Source organism: Aedes aegypti, chromosome 3 (genome assembly GCF_002204515.2).
Source record: "Aedes aegypti strain LVP_AGWG chromosome 3, AaegL5.0 Primary Assembly, whole genome shotgun sequence".
Classification (NCBI taxonomy): domain Eukaryota; kingdom Metazoa; phylum Arthropoda; class Insecta; order Diptera; family Culicidae; genus Aedes; species Aedes aegypti.
This window is the reverse complement of record NC_035109.1, coordinates 195,652,099-195,678,227: the sequence shown is the minus strand read 5'-3', so window position 1 is coordinate 195,678,227 and position 26,129 is coordinate 195,652,099. Positions and strand designations below refer to the sequence as shown.

The 26,129-nt window shown below is 35.9% G+C and overlaps 1 protein-coding gene and 1 long non-coding RNA gene across 3 annotated transcripts in view; one reads left to right on the top strand and one right to left on the bottom strand.

Moving 5' to 3' along the window:
• Positions 1-2,545, top strand: part of LOC110678567 — a 6,869-nt gene extending 4,324 nt beyond the window's left edge. For both annotated transcript variants that reach the window (XM_021851592.1, XM_021851591.1), the window contains exon 4: positions 1,201-2,545. In XM_021851592.1, coding sequence (XP_021707284.1) covers positions 1,201-2,480 — 1,280 coding nt within the window. In that variant the 3' untranslated portion in view covers positions 2,481-2,545. The remainder of the gene's footprint in view (positions 1-1,200) is intronic.
• LOC110678568 lies at positions 2,501-26,129 on the bottom strand. The gene is made up of 2 exons (XR_002501744.1): positions 25,901-26,129; positions 2,501-3,693 (listed from the first exon to the last, which is right to left on the bottom strand). It is a non-coding gene; the product is annotated as an uncharacterized LOC110678568 (long non-coding RNA).

The window sequence follows — 26,129 nt, the reverse complement described above, 5'->3', positions numbered from 1 at the left end:
TTTTCTAGTTTCCTTCATGTTTTCATCCATCAATTCTTTTACTGATTTCTCAATGTTTTTTGTTCAGGATCCTTCAAGAATTAAAGCAGTAATTTCTCTCATGTTATCTCCAGAAATTACTCCAGCAATTCCTCCACGGTTTTTTGTTTCAGAGATTTCATAAATAAAATCTCAAAAAAAAAATCATCCTAGATTTTTTCTATCAATCCGGGGATCATTGATATCTCCAAAAAAATCTAGAAAACTCTAGAGATTTTTCCAGATGTTCATCAAGGTATTTCTAGGTCATTTTTTCCAGTAATTCTTCTTGCAAACAAATTTCAATTCATGCAAAAATCAGCTACTAATTCTTGAGGAATATTTTGTAGAAAAAAAAACCTTACCATAAAGCCTGGAACAAAGCTGTGTGGGCTCTCTCCTGAAGAATTTTTTAAAGGTATTTTTGATATTTTTAATTATAAAATTTTCCTGGACTAACAATTAAAGAAATCACAATAATAATTATTCGAAAAGTCCCTGCAAAAAATCTTGGGATTTTTTTTATAATAATCCTTGTGGGAATTACTGATAGCAGGGCTGGTAGTGAGTCACTTTTTAGTGACTTGGTCACTTTTTTCGACCTGGTCACTGAAAAGTTACTATTTGCAACAAAAAGTCACTATTATTTTGCTGTCTCACTGCTACCAGCCCTGTGATAGTAGCTTTATTCTCCTGAAGGATTCTGAAAGAATTCCTTCAACCGTTAAATCGTCAAAGAAGTTTTTGTAAGGATACCTGTAAGAATTACAGGAGAAATCCATAGAGAAAATGTCTATCCATCTGGAAATGACATTGGAAAAATTCCTTTAGTTTTGATCGAGAAATCCACAAAAGAATTTTTTAAGAACTTGTGTAGGATATGTCTGAAAATGAATATAAAAATCTTTTGACCCTCAAGCATTTACATTGACGGTGAATATTACTTATTTATTTTTGCAAAAACTCCATCTTGATTACTCAAAATCCTGACCACTTTTCGGCAAAATTATTCTAGCTATCTTCTATGGACACCAAGAAACATTTTGTCACATACCACTTCTTGAAGAGACATACTCTACTCACTACTGAACTTCACTTCGCTAGCCATAATTTCTGTTTAATTTAAGATCAATTAAAAAAAGCTATTAACATGTATATTTAGAACTAACACGAAATTGTTAGATTCCAGGAAAAATTCCGAGATTGAAGATTCACGGAGCGAAAATTCATCGAAGTTGCCTTTGTCCCAAGAATCGACTGCGCCAACAAACATCATTGAGTCCTCCCGTGAGTGCAACCGGAAAGAGGATACATGCTCAAGATCACCAGAGCGTGGTGAGCCACAGAATGATGTTAAAGTAAGATCATTTTCGCGTCCAAATGTAACTCCCTTAATGTTGTACGATTATAAGGATGACAAGCCCAAGATGAAGAATGTTTCTACAATGACGGAAGCCTCTTGCGACCCAAGCACATCGAATAAGATGATAGATCAGTATAGGCGCGAACTACAACGGCTTCAGACAAAGATCAATATCATTGAGAACAAGGCTTATTTTTGTGAACGTGGGTTTGAATTCATCTCAGTAACCAATGAGAAATGCCTGTATTATACTGGCATATCAAATGTTTCTACTGTAAAGAAACTGTATGAATATCTCAAACCACATTTAGATTCACCGTTCTGTAACTTCTCCATAGAACAAATGTTTGTTATGACACTGACAAAACTACGGTTAAACCCTCAGTTCCAAACTCTTGCATATGACTATAACGTGTGCTTGAATACTATTTCAAAATATTTTCACCGTACGCTGCAAATAATGGACACATGTCTCAGTTACGCCATAGAGGTGCCATCTAAAGACATTCTTTTAAAACACACTCCGAAAAGGGTCAAGGAGAAGTTTGGAGATAAGAGAATTTTTGTCATTGACTGCTTTGAGATCCGTTCGGAGACACCCGAAGATCTGAAAGCAGCAGCCTCACACTACAGCAATTATAAAAAATCTGAAACCACAAAATTTCTCATCGCTGTTTGTCCGGATGGGAATATTTGTTTTATTTCTCCCGGATATGGAGGCAGATGCTCTGACAAAATGATTGTGAAAGATTGTGGGTTTCTAGATATTTTGGAAGCAGGAGACGTAGTGTTAGCTGATAAAGGATTTGATATCAAAGACTTGGTTCAAGGCAAAGGGGCTTCACTCAATATTCCAACTTTTTTAAGAGATAAAACGCAGTTTCATCCATCAGACATCGAAAGGGACAGACAAATAACGAGCGTGCGCATCCACGTGGAAAGGTGCATTGGTGTTTTGAAGGCCAAGTATTTAGTTATGTCTCAAGTAGTGAGTGTAACATCACTCTCTCGATTCGAAAACGGCCGTAACGTAATAGATTTAATTGCCAGGGTTTGTGCTATGTTATATAATTTTAATCCTAGTATTATTCCTGATTAAAATGCTTGTATAGTTGTAAGTTTGTTATAAGAGGACCTTTCAATAAAATGAATTATTTATTGAAATAAAATGTGTTTTATTACATGCTTGAGTCAAGATGGACAAGTTAACGCGTTCTCCAATGTAACAATGAAATGGAATTGGAGTAGTAGTTTCCAAGAAGCTCTGGACAAATGATTCTACGAAAATATTGTTCACATTTTAACATACATCGCAACCAAACTGAAACATCCTTTTGTACAATGATGTGAACTTGCTCGTTTCTACTCCACACAACAAACAAACCGAAATCAGAATTTGTTACAAATATTTGCGTTTGTAACTGATAGTAGTAACTATGCGATCTAACTAGTACGAATGCATCACCTTCTACTTTTATAAACGGGTCTCTTGTACCAGCTAGTTCCATTAAGGAAAGCTGCTTATTTAAATCACTTTTTCTTAGCCTAAACGGACACTTGATTTCAACAGTTATTCGTCCGCAGCAGTCACATGTTACAATCATGTCTGGCGATGCTGCTACAAACGGTTTTTCGCTGTTCAGGAATATGCCACATTCTAGGAATTCTACATTAATATGATCCTTGTATACATTTTTTACGTATTCTTTTCCTTTAGTCTCATTGCTGCGACCGTAGGAAAGCGCAGGCGTGTCGAAGTTGCACAAGTACGGATGACATATTTTTTTTAATAAGGAAAGTTTTGGAGGAGGAGATTCGATAGAAGCATTTACAAACTCTTTCATGATAGACGCAGTCACTCGACCGATTCGTACATAATGCCAGAACGGGTTGAAACTTTGGTCACGTGTTAATTTCTCAACAGATTCAATTTCCGATGGGCTGAATACTATTCTCCTTCCGATTTCCCTCAATTCCTCCAAGCTTGCACCCTCGTAATGTGGTTTAAATATTCCTTGAATGAGGATGTTCTGATTTAAGAATATGTTATCAGGTACATGATTTTCTTCGCATTGATTACACATAAACCCATGATGGTCACAAAACTTTCGCAGGACAGCAGCATTTGATCCCTCTTGTTTCAACTCTTGAAGTAGCTTGAGAAAATCAGCCCGTGTAGGTCCTTCCGAAATTGAATCGTTGAACCGTTTAATTTGTCGTCCATAATTAATATCACTGACTTTGTGGAACAAATCGTCTTTTATATTTTTAGAGGGTCTGATCCAATATGCCGGAACTTCCGTCGGAGTTATCTATATAAGAGGAAATAAATAATATAAACAACATTATGCATTACAGTTGAAGTGATAATATAGTTCATAACAACAGTAGAACTAGAGGTTTTTTTTTTAATTTTGAAAAAAATAAGCAGACGGTTTCGGATTCCAAATAATAAATATTTTAATATTTGAAAGAAAACCTTAATGAGGCTGACATACAATACTTGCCAAAAAATTAATCACAATGCCATAATTACAGGCGATTGACTTTGTAGGTCAAACCTCTTTAAATATAATTTGAAAAAGACCAAGCAGGAATCCAGCAAACGAAACGAACCCTAACAGGGATTAGGAGATAAATGTATCATTCAGGAATGAATCCAGATATTCATCCTAAGATTCCTTTAGAAATTCCTGCAGTTATTCTTTCAAATATTTTCCAATGTAGTCTTCAAAGATTTTTTCAGCCATTTTCCCCGTTTTTCTTTCCAGGCATGTCTCCAGAGAAATAACAAGCAAATTTATGAAAAGTTTTAGGAGATTTTATGAAATAATAACCCATGAGGCAATTAAAAAAAGTCTAAACATTTGGAGAATCTTATTAAAGTAATGAATTCATTGTTGACAAATAAGAATTTCTGAAAAAAATCATGGGTTTTATGAGAAAGTTTTAGAAGATTTCCTAGATAACTGTCGGTTTTCATTAAAATTAACTTAAAAATATTTCGCTTAACTGCTCAAAGATTTATTATCTGAATAACATGCTAAGCAAATTGAAAGAAGAAACAATCGAATATCTGGATTATATCCCATACAATTTTCTGAAGGAAATGCTTGAAATACATCGGACAAAACATAATCTGAAATATCTTAGCAAATATCTGGAAAATTTCAATATCTCATATTCTTGTTCACCATATTAGTTGTTATTTATAAGTAGTGTCAAGCTTGAATGCAGGCCTTAAAATTATGTAATGTCAAAATTTTTTTGAACATTTCCAAATGCATTTCTTATAAACGTATTTAATACCATATTTGGAAGATTTTTTCATGTCAAATTACGAGAATTATCTAAAAATAAACTTGGACTTATGCGATTTGACAAATTCTCACGCCCGACGAGGGTAGTGTTTTTAAGTGTGCAACTTTAAATAACCTTTTGAAGATTACATGGAGATTTTGAAGAGAATATCATTGAGACATTTTTAGATGAACTACAGGATAAAAGACTGGAGAATTTCCAAGCAAAACAAATCTTTTAGTCCCCAATGATGAATCATATGAGAAACTTTTTGAGTAATTCATGGGAGCAACTGTGCATGAAAAAACGATTAGTGGAAAAATATCTTGAGGATCCACTAATCAACACACCCTTCAAACTAATTATCCAGTTGATACTCTTGTAAAAGATTTTCTAAAAAATATTAAGAGTTTATAAGAGTTTATGCCACAGTTTTTGAAAAAAATCGTTCAGGGGATTTTTTTCCAAAATCCAATAGATCTTGGAAAAAAAAATCAAAGTAATTCCTTAGGAAATTATTGGAGGTAGAAGCATTGGAGTGCTCAAGAAATTCCTGTAACAAATTCTAGTTCATGGTATCCCTCATAATATGAAAGATAATCATATCCCTCATGGAGTTAACACCACGTTTATTAAGGACCCCCAAAACAGCTCACTTGCATAACATCTTACGCAGAGGCGCGTCCACGTTCTGAGCCATGGGTAGGACAAACTTTAACAAATATTTTGTGCACAGTGAAACAAAGAAAAATGTTAACCCTATGGAATCTTAGGCTGGAAATTGAAAATTACTCTATTCAGGGGTTTAGACGCAAATAGTGTCAGTCATTACTTTAAGACGAAGAAAGTATTTCGTCTTTACATGGTTGGTAGCTATTGAGGACCTTAAAAATAGAAAATTATAGACCTTTAGTCTGAAAAAATGAGACCTAAAGGGAATCAAATAGAGGTAAAAAAAAAAGACCGAACAGGAATCAAGAAAACAAAACGAAACCTTATAGGAGCCATGAGATAAAAGTTTGATTCTCCATACCATCAGAGCACATATTTATTTAAGATCTAACACTATTTTCTTAAGAATTCCTCGTTACATTACTTCAAGTATTACTGCTCGTGTTGTGTATGTGTTTTTTTATCTTCTCTAAGAATTTCATCAAAAATCATTTCAGGTATGTTCAGATATTACTCCGGAAATGTATAAAGGCGTACATTTAGTAACTATTTCTCAAGGAATTTCTCCAAGAATTCAACCTGGATTTTCCCAAGGAGTACCACAGAAAAGAAATTTCTCCTAAAATTAAATTCTTTAAGTTTTGTTTAAAAAAGTTTTTAACCCCGCCATGATTCTATCTAGTGATTCATACATCGTTTTCTCTGAGACATTCGAAGATTCCTGGGCAAAACATCTTCTAAAATTCAATCAAAATTTATCTTCCTCAGAAACACATCCAAAAATTTCAAGGGATTTCTTATGATTTGATCTAGCCAAGATGCCGTCTGCAATTTCTTTAGAGATGTCTTCTACACTAAGATTTTCTAAAGTAAGTTTTAAAACTTTATTTTAAAGGAATTCTTCCAGGAATTTCTCCAGGAAAATGCCAAGAAATTTGTTCAGAAATATGAATCCGTAGAGAATTTCTAAAGAAAATCTTAAAGTAACCTCTGATAAAACCTGTGCATGTTTTAAAGTCATCCTTATTCAGCAAGGATCTCTGTAAGAAATACTGGATTTATGACGAAGTTTTAGTAGAATTTGTGCAGGAAATGATTGGAGGAACTATTGGAAAAAAATCTGTAATATTTTCTGGTGTAAAAACTTAAATAAACTTTTGAAGAATGCTTGGGATTTTCTTTTAAGTTTTGAAGAAATTTTTGGAAAAGCTGCAGGAGTAATACTTGAATGGAATGCTGGAGAAATTCCTAGAAAAAAAATTGTTTGAAGAACTCCGCAAAGAGTTTTGGATTTCTGGGAGGAAATGTGGATCAATAATTGAAGGAAACCATATGAACTATTTTTTTAACTTTGAAAAAAGGTTGATTTTTGGATTTCCGCGGATGAAATTATGTAGAAATCTATGGAAGATCTCCTAGAGTAATAACTGGAGAATTAGGTTAAAGGAATAGTGAAAAAATATCAGTAGGAAATTCTAGGATAGTTTGGGAAAAAATCAAAATAATACCTGAGGAAATTACTGGAAAAAGTAGCTTTGGAGTTCTCATGGATTTCCTAGAACAATTTCTGGAGAAATTCTCCTAAGCATCCTTTGAAAAATCGCTGGTAGTATTTCTGGAAGAATTGGTAGAGAAATCTTAAAAAAAAGAGGATTGGATTCCTCTGAAAGACCTTGAAAATATTTTAAATAAAATCACTATGACAATTCCTGAAGCTTGTACAGTTTTGCATGAGAACAGCAAAAGTTCTGTTAATTTGTGTTGCAATGCTTTGATAGACTTTATCAAGAGTGACAGCCCATTTAGAAATCGCTAACACCATCACTGCGACTGGTCTTTAATTCAGTACTTCTTCCAAATATTCTTCAAGAGTCTTTTGAAAATTCTCTATGAATATTCCAGAAACTTCTCAAGAATTACTTCCAGGAATGCTGACGGAAATTTGTCCCAGAACATATGCAGGGTTGGGCGTAGATTTTTTTGGGAAACCATCTATTGATTGTCTCAGAAATACCGGAGAGGATTGCTTCATCAATTTGTCTAATAGTCAAAGAAATTTCTTGTAACAATTCCTACAGTTAGTTTCCCATGATTTTCACTATAGATATTCTCAAACGTTCTTCACACGAGCCAGCAATTTTTGGGGGTCATGCACAAGCCATGTCACGCTTCACTAAATATGAGAAAACAATTAAAATCCATATAATGTCTTCCATTTTCAATCAGAATTAGTACGATGTTGATATATTGAACAGATGATAAAGATTTTAATTTATTTCTCAAACTTTCTGTTGATCTTTTTTTTTTGTTGAATCGTGGGTAGGACAATCTATAGGCTGTCCTACCCAGGTATTTTTGTGCGTAGTACATGTCCTACACACTTCCCGCGCCACTGATCCTACGTATTCTGTACAACTTTTTTTAAAACAATACTTTGGTTTTAGATTATATAGCAAATATATCGTTAATGTGAAAATTTTCCATATATACCATGAAAACTTCTAATTGTTTATCCCAAATTTGTATATGTTTCAATATGCATACAATTGGATGATTTTTAAATTCTGAATTCTCTTGGAATTTATGAATTTATCCAGATATTACTCCTCAAATTCCATCAGCAGTTTTGAAAGCATAGGTTGTCTTAGTATGGACATAATTTCACCATTTTGACATTTGCAGATCAAAATCTGATTTTAGCTCCCTAGATTCTTGTACAGAATAAATTTTGATAATAATAGATATTCGAGCTGTTTAGTGGAAAACAAGTCGAGTCTAGTGCACGATACTGAAGACGGCCTTACAGTTGAGGTTGAGATACGCGTATCTGTCAAAGGATACAAAATCCTAGTGGAATTAAATGGTAAAGTACTAAATTCGGTTTTTCATTTACTTATAAATTTTGAATATTCATTTAAATTTGTACCTGTCGTTATATTTATTAGTTATCATTACAGTTTTGCAAAGAAATCCGTTATTTCCGAGTGATTTATTTGTTATATTAAATTAATGCTAAATCAGAAGATACGTATTAAATAAATCTAAAAAAAATGTATTTATTAGCGTTGATACGAATATTGATCAGACTATCATGTACTTTATTGGAAATTATAAATTCAAGTGCAAAAAATTTGAATGAGAACAAAAAATCATATTTCAGCTGTGGTTGATTTAAAAACGGTCAAAAATACACCCTAATATTTATGTTAAAAGCAAATTATGTTGCCTACCCTAAAGAATAATGATATTTGAAGTTTGGTTATTTTATTTCTCTTGAAAATACCCGAAAAGTTATAATTTTGTGGTGTTATCTTATGTAGAGAGAAAAACTACTGATTTTCAAGAATTACAATTTTGGCAAATCTTATATACAATCTTATATACAATTTTTTAATAGTTATATTTCAACAAAAAATAAATAAATAAAGGTTTTGATCGGCAGAAGAAATTATCTTCTTAGAGCACAATGTTCGATGTTAAATGTTATTCGACCAAATAAAATTATCTCAGTTAGCTTTTTAAGTACGTTATGGGAAAATAAAAAGAACATATTATTATTTTTGTGTTTGAAAAATACTATGATTTCCGTTATCAAAATTATTCCCATACTTTCTGATACATCCTTTAGGAATATCACCGAAAATTGAGACAGGTAGTTCCAGTAATTTATATTACTTTTGTTAATACTAAAGGGTATCCCAGAAAGTATGGGCACGACTTTGGTAACGACAATTTTTTCAAACATACGAATATTTTTATATTTTTATTTGGGGCATTTTAAATGCTGCCTGTGTTAATCTTGTTTGATAGAAAAATGGTCATTGGCATAGAAAGCTCTCAGTTAATAACTGTGGAAGTGCTCATAAGAACTCTAAGCTGAGAAGCAGGCTCTGTCCCAATGGGGACGTAATGCCAGAAAAAAGAAGATGGTAAATGTATTTTTTTCAGATTTTTATTGTAATTACTTTATGGTCTTGCACAAATTTCCTACAACTAAACCGCTCAAATAAAATGCGATTTATGAAAGAATGATAAGAGGAGCTTCCAGAAATATAATACCATTATCAAACAGGTAACGAAGAAAAGCTTAAAATTCAAAATCTGCTCAGATTTCTATCTGCACAATTCTCAAAATGGCAGTATGGTTAAGTCGTGCCCATACCTTCTGGGACACCTAATATCATAAAATTAATTACTTTTTTGTAAATGTTATCTAGATTTCCATGCCTTTTATAATCTTCGCCTATAATTGCAAATTCCTCCTAAGTATGGTAATCCTAACAAGATGGCTTGAAGGAAAGGATATGCCAATTATCTCTATATTGAGCTCACCTTTTGATTAATTGCAATAGAATGCAAATTGGCCAACGCGTATAATACAGCTGCCACGTGAGAACAAGACTCGGTAACTCCTACAGGGCATTTACAGTGTGCGGATTTGATGGAACCCAGAGTGGATCTAGATAAGAGTGGCGTCAATGTCAAAATTGGAACAGCGGCGAACTGTCATTTCCATACAAATCCGCGTTCCAATCGAGCAGGAGACCTGTCAAAACTGGAACATGACGTCACTCTTGTTTACAGGCACTCTAATGGAACCATGTTTCTCGACGATGATCCAGGGAGTGTGTGGTGGCTTTGAGAGATTCATAGATCGTTGGACCTGCAGACAGTTGTGATGTTAGAACGGAATAGTTTTTTTTGTTCAACTTTTGAATTCATTTGTAGTATGCCACTTCGTAGTTAGCTGAAACCAAAACTTACCTTCCCACGAACGACATATAAATTATTAATGCAGCAGCCTTCAACGGAAGTAACAAAACCAGATTCAAATTTATTGTACGCATGAAAACTTTTTTCAGATTGAATCAAGTTTCCCGAAAACGGCGATTTGTGATTGAGTAGATAGTCCACGACGTGTCCGGTTGTTACGGTTGTTGGAATTTCCACACCATTTGTTCGGGCACAGTAAGGATCGATAGAATTGATCACACTTATTTTCTCTAAATATCGGTTCTTTACGACACCCGACAACTCCTGTATTGCAAGGGATAGCCGGAAAAACGAACAACTAGGAGCCTGCTCCATGTTCACTAGACGATCACCAACAAGCAGGAACCGCAAGACGAATACGAATGAAGAAAAATGGCTAAGTCCAAAACGTAAACGGTGATGGCAGCTGACAAAACGACGCGGAACTTTTATTTCTCTGACCGACGCACGCGACTTTTTTTTTACAAACTGATGCGGCAAAGATAGCTGCAGGTTTTGTCCGCACTGTTTTCTCAACCGTCAACAATGTGCGAAAAAATCGAACATGCAGCATAAATTCGGGTTTATGATTTATGCTCTTCGATTTTTTTAGGTGGGCAACATATCTAACAAATGTCTAACAATGGCAACCGCCTAACTTCTTCCGTCCTGGGATGGCAGATGGCTAAAAGTTCAGTCACCGCGCAAAGTATAGGCCTATTCACATGACGTTTCAAATCAGCTGATCGGGAAGCACGTTGACAGTTCTTCTATGAAAATGACAGGCCCGTGTTAGCTACGGTCCTCCACCGATGTAAACAAATGCATAGACGGATCTGTCACATGGAAAAACCTATTCCGGTGGCGTTCCCGCCACTGAGGGTCTTTGTAAAAGCAAAAGGGTATATCACAATAGTTCTAAAAAAATGGACGCAGTGATCTCACACCCGACAGAAGGAGGATGGTCCACTTCACAGCATCATCATCTCGTTAGCGTGTTGCAAGAAATACTATTTCATGCAACAAGACCTGCAGATGGCGGTAGTGTGAAACGTCAAACACGAAGAAAAACGATGCGTGGTTGTGAGGTTGGGAACATTAGCGAATTTGAAATGAATGTTAAAGGAGTGGTCGATGGAAATTTCTTTGGTGTTACGTCTGTTTTTGCAGTATTTAGTTTAGTTCTACCGACAAATCCAGGATCAATTTCATTTGATATTTTTATTTAACCTTCCAGTCGTCGCGCGGTTTGCCACCGTCAGAACCACCACGCTGCTGTTGTGAACGAAAAGCGAGGTTTTTTCAACACTGTTGTACAAAATGGGCTTCGTGGCCGTGCGGTTAGTGTTACCAAGCATTTAGCCGCATCGTGTCAAGGAGTGTGGGTTCGATTCTTGCTTCAGTCCGGAAAACTTTTCGTCAGAAACGTTTTCCGATTGTGCCACTGGGCGTTGCATGCTAGTCCGTTGTCTAGTGTGGTGCTTCCTTCAAAGGACATAACCGTCCACTGGAAGCATTAACGTGTAGGTGTCTTTAAAAAAAAAAAAAAAAGAAAATACAACAGCGCGACGACTGAAATGTTAACGAGTATATAACGAATGAAAAAATGTGTTCCCAAAATATGTGTATAAAAGCCATATTCAGATGCAGGATCATTTTCAGAATGAATCTAATGAATATATTCAGAGCATTGGTTTTCAATCAGTGATTAGCAATATTTCAATTTCGAAGAAAAGAAGTGATTCCAAAATATTCAAACAAGAATCTGCTAATCTGCTAAGGGCTCATTCATTTATTTCATAACGCCAAAAATGCCCATTTTTGACACCCACCCACCTACGTGTAACGCTTTTTGTATGAAAATTTAACAAATTTAGTGTGAGCCGTAACATCATGAGGACACCCACCCACCCCCTAAACTGTTATGAAATTTGTGAATAAGCCCTAATATCAACGCACCCCCTAGCCATGGCCAATCTGCGTTGTTTACACAAACATCCCTATAAACCCCACGCTGGGAAATACGTTTACCGAAAAAGGCGTTATGAGGTTCTGCACTGCATTCTTGTATTGGATTTACTTTAATGGCATTGTTGTTAGCAATTCACAAAAAGTGAAAGAGAAAGAAAACATGATTTGTGCAGGCAGAGCCCCATAGGCTATGCTATACCAGTTAGCACGCCCGACGCCCACCGATGACAGAGTGGGTAGGCTCGCACCATCGTCCCGCCCTTCTACCTATTTTTGAGATAGGCAGTTCTGTCAGGGTGTAAATAGTTATTATTATCCATGTTATCAAAATGTAATCAAAAAATCAAAATGTTCTCCACAATGGCTTGGAGGTTTCCTTCTTCATTTTGGTTGTTCTGGAAAGATAAGAAAACAAGGAAAGGAAGGGGCCACACCACTCCACAGAATGGCGGCCCATCTGATATTAGTTTTGTGTTAAATAATTATTGTTGTGAGTAGAGATCCTGAAAGGGAGAAATGCGAGTAGGCGGTAAGCCGCCAATCGAACCGTCAAAATCCCCATTAGCTTTCGCCACCGCTGTGGTAGATGTTGTATTTGAAAGCGGTGTTAGCGACGGGGTCTACCGCTCTGAATTCACGTTCTCCAGATCTTAGCCAACGCACTTCCTGAATAGCAGCCACGCACACGCCAACTTTTCGCAATTCACGAGCCAAAAGGCTCACTCGTCCAGGTTCATTTAAGGTCCTGACGTTCCAGGTATCGAGTTTCCAATCATAGTCCTTATTTCGCTGCCAGGTCGGTTGCCGAAAATAACGTTCGTTTCTTCTTCTTTCTCCATTTTTCGTGGTGGATAATGAATTCGGTATGCTACCTTACCGGGGTCGCGCTACCTACATCACGTTGATGGGACTGCCATCTTAAGTGTAGCTGACGTGATACAGCGTTTCGTACTCAGCCGCTGGATACCAGAACAGACGCTGTTTGAGCCGCACCTCCTGGTGTACAGACGCTCAAAACGCACCTCCTCACTCTAGCTGATGTCAGAAGGACAACAGTGCCCAGGCTGCACTACCAGCTAAGTACGCAACCCTTAGCTGGCGGTCTTTGTCATCATTTGACCCGTGGAAGCGCGAGGTAGGAACTTGTGAGGACCAGAGCTGTGTTGGACGCTCCTTCCTTCCTGATTGTCGACTCACCATTTTGCGGCCCATTCCAAAATATTCAAACAAGAATCAGAAGAAATGAAATTAGCCATTTTTTTCTGGCATAAATAGCCCTTAAACAAAGGGCCTTCCTTAGCCGAGTGGTAAGAGTCCGCAGCTACAAAGCATGCTGAAGATGTCTGGGTTCGATTCTCGGTCGGTCCAGGATCTTTTCGTATTGAAAATTTCCTTGACCTCCCTGGGCATTAGGGCGATTCAAAATATAAAAATGTTTTAAAAGTCAATCTCCCATATGTTTCTTACCATCCTAACCATAAAAATAGTGTTCTGTGAAATTTTCAGCTTTTTTGGTGGTGATTTAAAGGTGGCCCAAAGACAAAGTAGGTTTATATGGAAATTACTATGGAGAAATTGTGAGTTTTTTTTAAACACGCTAGTACTGTAATTTAGGTACAAACTTATTATCCCATAATGAAAACTCATTCTTTAAACCTTAATGAAGGATGTTGCTGAAGAAACAAATGCTTTTTGAGCTAGTTTTTTTTGGGATTTCCATGGGTGTTTGCAGGGCTATAATCCCATATGAAGCTAAATAATAGCAAACAAACTCATGAATATCTCTTCTCCTATCCATTAGTCTTCACTATGGGATAACAAGTTTGTAATTACATTACAGTACTAACGTGTGTGGAACATTTTCCAAAATTTCTTCATAGTAATTTCCATATAAACCAACATCGTCTTTGGGCCACCTTTAAATAACCACCTAGAAAGCTGAAAATTACACAGAACACTACTTTTATGGTAAGGATGGTGAGAAAGATATGGGAGAATGGATTTTCAAATATTTTCAAATTGTGAACCGCCTTACTGGGCATATTCCCTGAGTATAATCGTACCTGCCACGCGATATACAAATGCGAGACTTGCAAATTTGGCAAAGAAAGCTCACAGTTAATACACTGATAGGCAAAATAAAGTGCCCACCTAACCAGTTTTCGAATTTCTCCCATTGATTTGGTTCAAATTAAAGTTAACACACTTAAATCTTTTTTGATATTTTATTTTTGATATTCTTTTAAAGTTGCACTTGCGAAATTTTGATAAAAAAAAATTTACTCAAAGAAAAATAAAATCAAATTGTATTGAAAAAAAATAGTGACAAAAATAAGTGCCCACTTCCTTCTTGGCCCCAGAAAAGACGATTTAAGAAAAATAAGAAGCAATTTAATAGTTAATGTGTCCTCCTTTGGCCTTAAGGACTTGCTGGAGCCGCTTCGGCATGCTTTTCACCAGGTTGTGTAGGTGTTGTGGATCTAGTTCTTCCCATACGCGCTCCTAAGCTTCAAAATAATTATTTTTGTTGGTAACACCAGTTTTGTCAACCCTGACATCGAGAATCGCCCACAAATTCTCGATGGGGTAGAGGTCTGGGCTTTGTGGAGGCCATTCCAGCGGTTTAATCCGACAAGACCGGAAGAAAGACTTGGTCTTCTTGCCAGCATGCTTTGGGTCATTGTTCTAGAGAAATATGAATTTCTTTTCAAGGCCCGTCTGGATCAGCGAAACCTCCAGATTTTCCCGCAAGATTTTAATGTAGGAATCTGCCGTCATTATTCCGTCGATACCCAAACTTTTGCACGATACACCATACTGAGGGGTGAACCCAAACTTTTGCACGATGACTTGATTGATTGTTTCATTGATTTTGAATACCTTCCAGATTTTTCCGCCAAAATTTCGTGGGGTCTCTTCAAAGAATATAAAATTACGATTCTAATGACACTTTGATTTAAAATTTTGGTAGATCCAATGCTGAGGAAATAAGATATGATTTTTCAGTGTGTTTTTTTGAAAAATGTCACAACTTCAAGTAAAAATTTAGTATACAAAGTTCAAAGAATGTTTTTGGAAAAATACATACGAAGTAAGAATAACTCTTTGTCTTTCGAATGCGGCTTAGAGAGTTTCAATTGGACGTGTAATCACAGAGATATGGACTGAACACTTTTGCTTGTTTTTGAGGGGGTGAACCTAATTATGCACGGGAGTGTATATTTAAACGTTATGGAAATATAAATTCTTAAGCTAAGTATGCTGTTCCGCTTAAGAGAAGTAAAAATTTCTGCGGAAGAAATGGTCAAGAAATTTTCTACAGAGAGCAATTTGAAATAACATTTTTTTCCACTGCATACAGTGATAAAAGAAAAATGTTTTTGTTGTCAATTTCTTGCTATAGATTTCCCACGCATCGAGATAAGCAATTACCGTTTGTCTCAAATTCCGAACACTTGATTTTTATAGCATTTTTTTTCAAGAGAACCGCTCAAATTTCTTCACAAGATAATCAATATTGCTATGATTCATCTGCATTTCAAAGTTATGAAAATATCAATTCTAGCTTTTAAAACGCCGCTGTTTGGAATATGAGTCAATTTCTGAATTTAAGACAAAACGGTACTTTTCGATTCGGGTGCATAGTCCCCATTACCTTCAAGATCGCAACGGTATCAAGATAATAAAATTTATTCAGATTTGCATAACCAGTTTGCTGATACATAATAGTATTACAGTCAAACCTCCATGAGTCGATATCTAAAGGGACCATCGACGAATGTAAATATCATGGGGGTTCCACTGTACTTGATCCACTTGCCCATTCGGATAAAAAGTACGGTCTACCGTTAAGTCACCAGTCACCGTGCGGCCTCCATTCACCGTGCACATATACATATTCCTACAGAATATTCATACAATTTTCAAAAATTATTCTTTTGTCAGCAAAATAAGATAACTGATGAAATGAAGTAGTTCTTGCCACAAAACATTTTGAAAAACATAGTTTATGTAGTCAAAATCATATGAATTCTGTTTAATAATAGGATTTTCTAATACTCTTAGTAGGAACGCCAAAATTTCACATTTTTCATTTTAACGTTAGAGCAGTGGTCCTCAGCCTAACTGGTTGTGCGGGCCACCACTTTGCTCTTAAAACACGTCGCGGGCCACAAGATTTAAATAATATCTATTTTATTTGTCCGATCAAAACGACTTGATTAGAATTTCTGTCAAACAAAAAATACGTTTGGCACGATTCATTATGTCGAATTTTTCAACATTTGTTACTCAACTTGGTAGCTATTGGCGTTGACCTGAAACGAGACTCGACAATACGTATACAAATATCGTGCCAAAATTAACCAGTTTTTGGTTGGTCCGCCAGACAGCGTTACAGCAATGATTATTGTACGGTAACTTCAGCACCTTCTGTCCTCAGCTTTTTTCTCTCTCCTTTCCAATTTTCAATGATGTGTACCAGTTTTCTGGCAACACAAGGATCCTACAAAAATAGAAGAAAACTAGTACGAAGCCAGGTGTCACATCTTGTCTTAGGAATCGACAAGTGATTTCTGGAGTAGGCATGCCTATAAGCCATTTTACGAGACGGTCGGATGACGTTATTGTTTAAAAAAACTATCATGATTTGTAAATGGCGCTAGTAACAATTTTGTTGATGATGACGTTTTCGTCTCTTTCTTGATATTTTTCCTACCCGGTTACATGTTTGATGATTCCAGTAGATAAAAGAAATTCTTCTCTGCATGCTAATTTTAATTTTACTGGGGAAGATTGAAAAGCTCTTTGCACGCCATTATTGAATGGGCTCCTCAAAAATGTGGCGCTAGAAGAACAAACAAAAACAAATGATTCGAAACGTCTCATAAAATGGCTTATTGTGTCTGACAGTTACTAGCGGTTTCAAAAATCTTTCCAAATAACACTGATGTCCCTGGATTCTCAAGAGTTTATCCTTCGTGCAAAGGTAAACGTCAAAAAATTATAGGACTTCCGAAAGTGAAACATCATGATCATAATCAATTCAATACTGATTCAAGAGAAGCGGATGGATTTTTTGAAGAAACGATCATCAGACTTGAAGAAACTTTGGGTTATCGAACAAACTCCAGAAATAAGAAATTATCCAGCTTTTTACGCTAGCTTGCCATAAATTTTGAATCACCCCTTTTTGACATTTCTTGCCTATACTATAATTGTTTATAGTTCAATCAAAGCAAGCTATTTGTTGAAACAATTTTTCAATGTTGACAAAGTTGTGTCACAACTTTTCACTCTTGGTTCACAGGGAATCAAATTTACAATACGATTTCTCATCTTTTTAATACTTATTCTATCTTTTTAGGTGAACAAGCTGCGCTGCATAAGAGCTCATAGATAATTATAGTAGCAACATTCTGAGATACTTTTTGACTGGAATAATTTTGAACAAAAAACTACCACTTGGAAGTAGCACGTCAAACACCGCTCAACACTCATGCTTGTTACAGAAAATAGTTATGCCAAATTGTGATTTTCAAATTCATGATCCTACTCAAAATGTGAATGGTTCACTATAAATGTGGTGTCTATAAATCTTTTATTAAGTGTCCTCTGTAGAAAATGTTCCCAAAATCCGATTTCAAATATGGTTTTGGTTTATTGTTGTATTTGAAGTAATCACAGGTCAAACACCCCAGGTTCTCCAGGCATTATTACGGTAATATTTTGATGTCGGTTCAATTCTAATTGGTTTGAAACCTAAGTAATAACTCCACATGGATTGGTAAGAGGTTTGCCAAACTCTTGATTGGCTTTGGAATTTGTCTTATTAAATGCTGCTTACCCCGTAGCTTACCCTACACAAGGTGAATAATGAGTGTCAAATAGACAGTCCCTTGGATGTTTTCTAATCGATGGATAGTGTCAAATCTGCCATTATCTTAATCAATACATCCATAATTAAATGCACATTGACTAAAAGTAAAACCAGAAAGCAAATATTCTTCTAACGCTGCTTAGACAACAATTCTCAAGTGAATCTTCTCCATTGGTCTGGCATGAAGCAACGGCTACACAGTGAAGGGTTTGAATATAAATCGATGCTCATCGGTAACATGCAACAGTGTTTTAATTCCGTGGATTTCCGAAACAAATGCTTATTTAATTTACTTCAAGTCGAACACCTAGAATCGTAGAAAAGTATTAAAGTTTATGAAATAAATTTGGTAAATGTAAAATAATATGAATACTACGTAATGAACAACAAATCTGGTGAAAATTTTTGACAGTTCAATCAACAAATTCAAATCAGCGCCTACTAAGACTTAGCTATAAAACCTATAGGCAACAAATGTCAAAATCGAATCACCCTCTGTTATTTTATAGCTAGCGTAAAAAGCTGGATATCAATTTGCCTTCGTTTCTTGATAACCATTCCACTTCTTAACGTATGAGAAAGAGAAAATCTTTAAAATTAACGAATGGCTACAGCTAAACGTTTGCCAGATATTACAGATGATAACTTTTAAACTTTTGAAATAACAAGATGCGGGCCGCACTACTCCAATATTCAAAATCACTCCGCGGGCCGCACAAAACCTTGCTGAGGGCCGCAGTTTGGTGACCACTGCGTTAGAGTATCAATTTTTTCTTAATTCCAACAAGATTTCGCTGTATATACTTCTAGTAAGAGGTATTTCATCGTATGAACCATGAGATTTTATGATAATAAGATTTTTTTATTTTGTTTCAGTTGAAACGCAAATGCACGGTGAATGGATCCTTTTAAATGTTTATGGTTCCTATTACCGTGCATTAGTGTAATAGGCTTGAAATTATTGGGTAGTTTGAGTTATTGTTATGTCGTGATTTAACTACTTCATATTTAGTTTTTCAACGAATATGAAATGGTTTTGACAATACAGTCAAACTTTCTATAACGAGTTCGATGAAAAGATAATGATTTAGCCATTTTTTCAAATTTCAATGGTTTTTACTGTAAAATAAGAATTGAATACCCTTAAAAATGAGTGCGCACACTACTAGCAACATATTTGTTCAACCCACAACGTTTCTTCAAGATACAAAATTAAATCATGCCGAAAACTATATACGCACGGTAAATGGTGCACCATCGTGCACGGTGAATGGTGACATAGAACGGTGCGAGGCGACCTTAACATGATACTTGTAAACAGAATTTTTGAGTAATTTTTTGTTATGCATCACTGATTTTATATTTTTCCCTGAATTATGTCATAATTGCACGCTTCGTAGTTGTATTCTATTTCGCTTCAAATGATTTGGAAAAATTATATAATTTTTTGAAGTGCAGATTTTTCTTCAATGCACGGTGAATGGTAGCTTCACGGTATGTCCAATATATTTGTATTTATTTAAAAAAAATCACATTTTTCTCTGTGGTTCATTTAAATCAAATTCGAATGTATACAATGAGATAACAAAAATTAATACAGTCAACTCTCCCTAACTCGATATTCAAGGGATTATCGAGTTAGAGAGGTATCGAGTTACAGAACACAAAATCAGTGCAAATGCGTTCCAAGGGACCATAGGGGTAGCCATAAAAACCAACTTTCACTATGGTTCTCTAACTCGATATCGAGATACCGAATATCGAGTAAGGGAGAGCTAACTGTAGTATTTAAATTTAGTCAGAGATTTTTGATCTATAGAAAACAATGTTGGAACAAATTTATTTTTGTAGTTTAAAAATTTGATTGTGTTAGGGCACGCGTAGTACTAATTTTGCAGTAGTATTAGTGTGGACGTGAGAATTTAAGTTAATACGAAGCAATGGTGCGAAAATAATACAAATATTTGAGTATTTATACTTAACATGGTCAAATATTCAGGGCTGGTAATGTCTGAGTGCCTTTAAAATAGAAACTTTAGAGACCTTAGAGACACAGAAACTTTAGAGACCTTAGAGACACAAATTACAGATAGCATTTACTGAAAATTGCATAACTTAAAAAAAAAACATTCAAATAATTTAAAATACCACGTAAAAATGTTAGCTTTTATTTTCAACAATTTAAAGCTCAGTATTAAAATATAAGGATTCATTGATCACAGACAAACAGACGTAACACTCTAATTATTTTCATCGTTCAGCAGAATAGCGCTCAATTCTAATATTTGGTAGGCCGACGGGCCACTCGTGGCGCTCGCATCACTTTTGTTAGAGTTTGACGTTTGCTCACTACCTCCACCTAGTTCACGGTTGGCCGAATGAAGTATTTTTAGCATTGGGCGTAAATGTTCACGTGACAATGTTTTAAATTGATAATTGTTCTAGCTGTTACGTCTGTTTGTCTGTGCATTGATTATTCTTATGATTTCCGTAGCACCTTTCTTTCAATTAAATTCATTAAAAGTAGAAAACATATAAACTGTTGTATCATCTATGACGATGTTTTACAATTCCATGTTCTTGCCAATTGTTCTAATAAATGCGAAACTACGAATCATTTTTATTTTTTGAAAAGAAGCTGTCAATATTTTAAAACGAATTTAATTAAAATTCTACTAAACATAGAAGTAATGTTGTTTAAACACCCTGATATAGATGTGAGAGCTAAAATGTTAATATAATACACAATCATATTAAATTCAAAATTATATAAAATACACGTTGAATGATTTTTGTACAATTAAACTTTTACAAAGAAATAAAAGCATTTTTTTGTGTTGTGCTCAGCTGGAGCTGCATGACAGCTTCGTTGTCTGTGCTGGACCCCGTAGTGCAAATTTTTACCTCTCCTTTGCCAATATTTAGACGGAATAGGCTATGTTGCCCGTTTTAACACTATTTTGTTTGAATATTGTGCAGAAGTAGTTTTATTAAATTGGGATGGGAGGACAAAATCCAATAGCCCATATGATGGAAACCAAAGGCGTAACCTGTAGTGGTGGTATCACATTTTGGCATTTTTTTGCTTAAAGCCGCGTCATAATTCATATGGCATAGACGCAATAATATCTCGGATGTGATCCAACGGACATTCTGCGTCATTGATAGAATTGATGCCCATTTCAAATAATTAATCTATTCGAAGTGGACATTAATACTATTGGTGACGATCAGTTTGCCTTTTGCTAACCAGAATGATCCGTAGCCACTCTTACTATAAGCTAGCTAGACACATCGTTATCATGTACGACGTAGGGAATATAACTGAGGAAAATGTCTAGTAGATTCACCGAGTAGAAATAAGTGGCGACAATCTTATTTTAATATGGTTTTCACATTGCCATAAAAAGAAATACCTCTTTTGTAACAACGGTATAAATAATCTAATTCCAGCTTCATTCTCGCAAAATTTACAAGTAGAAAGTAGGCGTTGTGAAGCATTGCATTTGCCAAATATTTTTAACAATAAAAAATGAAATTAACTAGAACTACTATTAAACAGGCTAATTTTGTTAAGACTTCACGACAATTGACATTCAAGCCTCTAATCTTACGTAAAAGACAGGAGTAATCAGAATAGCACTTAAATGACAAATTATACAAAACTATTTTGACCTGAGAGAGAGGAGACAGCTGGCTTATGTCGTTTGCGTTTTTAGGAACTGGGTCGGTGATCAACACATAAACAAACAAACGTCAAGCAAATTGTAATTCGGTCGAACCTGAATCGGGTTGGGGTTGAAACTGTGATTCAGAACGGGTTGCGCCAGTTCCAACCTAGGTTTAAAAACGAATTTGACATTAGATTGCGAGCTCCGAAAAGTCAAGGGAACCTGTCATCAACTGTCACTGGAAAACCGCACATTCGAAAGGCAGAGCGTGAAAAACCGTCAAAATTTGGTCAAACTTAAACTGGATGTGATTGAATATTCAGGTTGTTTTTCTGTGCTCTCGCATATAAAATCATTGATCATTTAAATATTGTCGATTGGACTCAAATTGCTATTGAAATTGTTTAGTTTTATGATCTTTTTGATAACAAATAGGATATGAAAATGGTTTTGGCCCAGTTTGTGCTCTCCGAACCATTGTGCGCAATCCAAACATGAGAAGAAGAAATCAAAGAAGCCAAGAAAACAAGTCAGTTGTCAGTGAGCTGTTTCCTCTCTCTCAGATTTTGACTAGACAGTATTAGTAATGACACTACTACACTACTATTTCAAACAAATTCTGATGGAGCTGCTGATTTTCAAAATGCTTCATTTTCTCACAAGCAAGGGAATATGGGTATTTTTCAAAAACTAGCACGTCACAATACTATTTTATTACTATTTTAACAGTGTTCATGTGGGCACCTAGTCCGTCTGAGTATTGGTCCTGGTAGAGGGGAAACTTGGCAAAAGCCAGACCGAGGGTTCAGCCTTTACAAGTTAAGCTGTCAGGCAGCTCCAACTTTTTTTATTATGATTCTGTTTTTCATTATGATTGTGATGAGAAAAGCATACAAATTAACATTTGTGTCACATTCTACTCGATGGATCTTTAATCATTCTCCTCATTAGTCAATATTATAACCATTTAAACAAAATCTTACCTATCTGCATCAAAGCGTGGCTACGGCTCCTGTTACCCCGATGTCTGGTAACAGGATAACCGTTGGATCACATCCGTAAGATTGATGCATCTATGCCAGATGAGTGATGACGCGGCATTAAACAAATATTTCCTGATGTGATACCACCACGACTGGACATGTCTTTAGTTCCCATATAAGTGCTAATGGGGTAAGCCCACCCATCGCGGCAAGATTACACGTCCTAGGGGAGGGACAAAGAAATAAAAGCATTTTTTGTTATTTTAATAAACAAAATTACATCCGAATTCGGGAGTAAAAACGATTGGCAAATGAATAAGCATCATTAAAAAGCAGTTAATTTAATACAAAGAAAGTTCAAAATTGTTTAAGAAAAAGGTTGCTTGCATACAGAGATAGTCGTCAAAAAAGATATTTTCTACTTCAATTTTTAAAACTCCAGATTTCATAAAATAGTATATCTACAAAACCGAATTTGAAATAATGAGTGTATGTTACTCCTTACGGCATCTATGCACCCAAAAAGAAACAAAAATCGCACATCTCGATGATTGGAAAATCAATTTTCGGAAATGGTAAAGTAAGGTTTTGATCATCATTTTTATTATTGCGATTCGTATGTATTCCAGCGAGTGCAAAATCATTTGTAATCTATCCTAAAAATCTGATATTGAGATTTTTATGAATGTGTTTATGCACTAAGAAACGATTGAACGAAATAACTATTTAACCACAGACAAACAGAGTAACACTCTAATTATTTTCATCGTTCAGCAGCATAGCGCTCAATTCTAATATTTGGTAGTTGGCCGACGGGCCACTCGTGGCGCTCGCATCACTTTTGTTAGAGTTTGACGTTTGCTCACTACCGCCACCTAGTTCACGGTTGGCCGAATGAAGTATTTTTAGCATTGGGCGTAAATGTTCACGTGACAATGTTTTGAATTGATAATTGTTCTAGCTGTTACGTCTGTTTGTCTGTGATTAAACTTAACTATTAAAGTCCGTTGGAAAAGCATCAAACTCATAAAAGTGAGGTATAACTCATGAAAATTGGATATTTTTCTAACACAATTTGCTTCATTTTTAGTGGAATCCATCCATAAGTTTTTTTTTTTTTTAGGCACTCCGTGCGCTTGGCCACTACTATGCCGATTATCATATTTTACAGAATCTATTTATATCCTTATTGCTATCTCTCTCATACCGAGCAGGTAGAGGAGAGAGCTGCCATTGGTCCAATCCATATCCATATAGCCGTAGTCCATTGGTGTGCGGTGGTTCATTTTGCCATGTTTCCGTGTCCGTGTGAGGCAACAGCCTACAAAGAGGGTCAGTTTGTCTCAGTCACCATCTGATACTGACGGAGGATGGATGTGTTTCCCCAATACACAGTCCTTCGTGCGGCGTCTTCTGGTGACTGGACGGAGTTTTTTATGAGGGAGGATTGGGAATCGAACCCATGACCTTCTGCTTACGAAGCGAAAGCGTAACCTCGAGGCTACGGCACCCCCGTATCCATAAGTTAACGATTGCTAATGTCCTCAACTATGTTCATCGTTGCCCTCTTAGCGTTATTGCACAAAATTGATTCTCTTTACGTAACATTTTTTGTGCTGTAGGATGAAGAATCACTATATCTTGCTTCATTAACACGAAATATTACAGATTTATCTAATTTAGCGAAGGAGAGAATTGATAAAGAGAAATCGCTCATGTTAGTTAGGCCCTAATGAAATAACAGCACAGAATTCTAGTTTTACCTCAACAAAAACACTGTATGGTCTAATCCACCGGTGTACTAAATTCACTCGGTCTGAGAATTGTGACACTTGAGCGGGGCACGCTCCCGTATGATCCCCACGTGATCTGGACCCGCTCTAGTGTCAAAATTCTTCGACCGAGTCAGTTTAGTACACCAGTGGATAAGACCATTGTAGTAAATCGATAACTTGTTTGAAGAAAATTCAAAAATTTTGCTTCATGAAGAGTACGTAGTTTTTAGTTCGCTAGCTAAAATATGATAAATTTCAATAATATATAACTTGTAGCCTAAGGGTTCATTCAAATATTACGTAACGCAAATTTTTTTTTTCAATTTTAGACCTCCTCCCTCCCCCACGTAACAGCTTTTGTATGGACAATTTTAAATTTTTGTATGGACCGTAACACCACAGACAAACAGACGTAACACTTAGAACAAATCACGATCAAAATCATAGTCACGAGGACATGTACGCCCAATGCTAAAATAGGTGTGTTTGGCCGATGGACCAACAGATGGCGGTAGTGTGTAAACGTCAAACGCGAACGAAAACTTTTTTTTTTTTTTTAAATCTTTATTTGAGTGTATTTTAACGCACGAGGGCTAGTTCTACACTTACAGCGAACGAAAACGATGCGAGCGCAGCGGGTGGTGGATTCGCCACCTACCATATATTTGAATCGGCCGTTGAAAAGGTAGTCGATGGACATCGGTGAGAGTGTGACGTCTGTTTGTCTGTGGTAACACTACACGGAGAAATATTTTTACCTAATTTTTGAGTTTACTTTACCCAAAATTAGGTATATCGATTATAGTTACAACCTAAAATCTCTCGGTTTTCTCGTTCTCCCACACGAATGTTGTCAAAAATAGAGAGAGCTGCATCTACCCAATGGGGGTACTTTGGCCCAATAAGCCAAATTTGGGTAAATGCAGCTTTTCTTATGTTTGGGTGGAAATAACTAAATTTTGCGTTAAATCAACCCAAAATTGAGTATATTTTCCTAATGGAATTAAAGCCAAACTACCTAGTGGGGACCTTGGAAATTTAGCCAAAATTGAGTTATTGGGCTCAACTACGGAATTGCGTTGAAACAACCCAAAATTGAGTTGAATTCCGTCTCCGTGTATGTAAGACCCCCTCCCTCCCCCTGTTGCGTTACGTAACATTTAAACAATCCCTAAAGTTTCGGAACCGAATAAAGACGGAATAGGTTTGCGATACTAATTCAAGGTTAAAACACGTTAAAATGTCGACCAAATCATATTACCATCCTTAAAAGGGCGTAACTCGAAATTTCGTCTAAGATTTGTTTTAAAAATCTGCTCAGAGGTGTCGAATAGGTACATGAACCATCTCGTGTTCAAAGTTTTGATGACTATTTTTGTTCGATAATAACGGTAAATGAAGCACCGTGTACTAACGAACGCATGTGCTACCTAAAAAATAGGTACTATGATCGAAACAGGTGCGGGTACCCTACCTAATCACAAAGGCGGAAATGATTCAAAGATAAACTTACTTACCTGAACGCCATTCGGAAGTCATCGACAGCTTGCCTGTTAACAGCTTCAAATGCACACTAGTTACGATCATATTCGGAACGATAGAAATCAATATTTTAGCTAATACATTCTGCGTTGTAAACTAAGTTACGTAATAACAAACTAACTTTACAGATTATTTATTTGGAATAAAAACCAAACAAACCAAAATCACGAATTCGAACTTTCACGCGCCGCGTCTCTCACCACT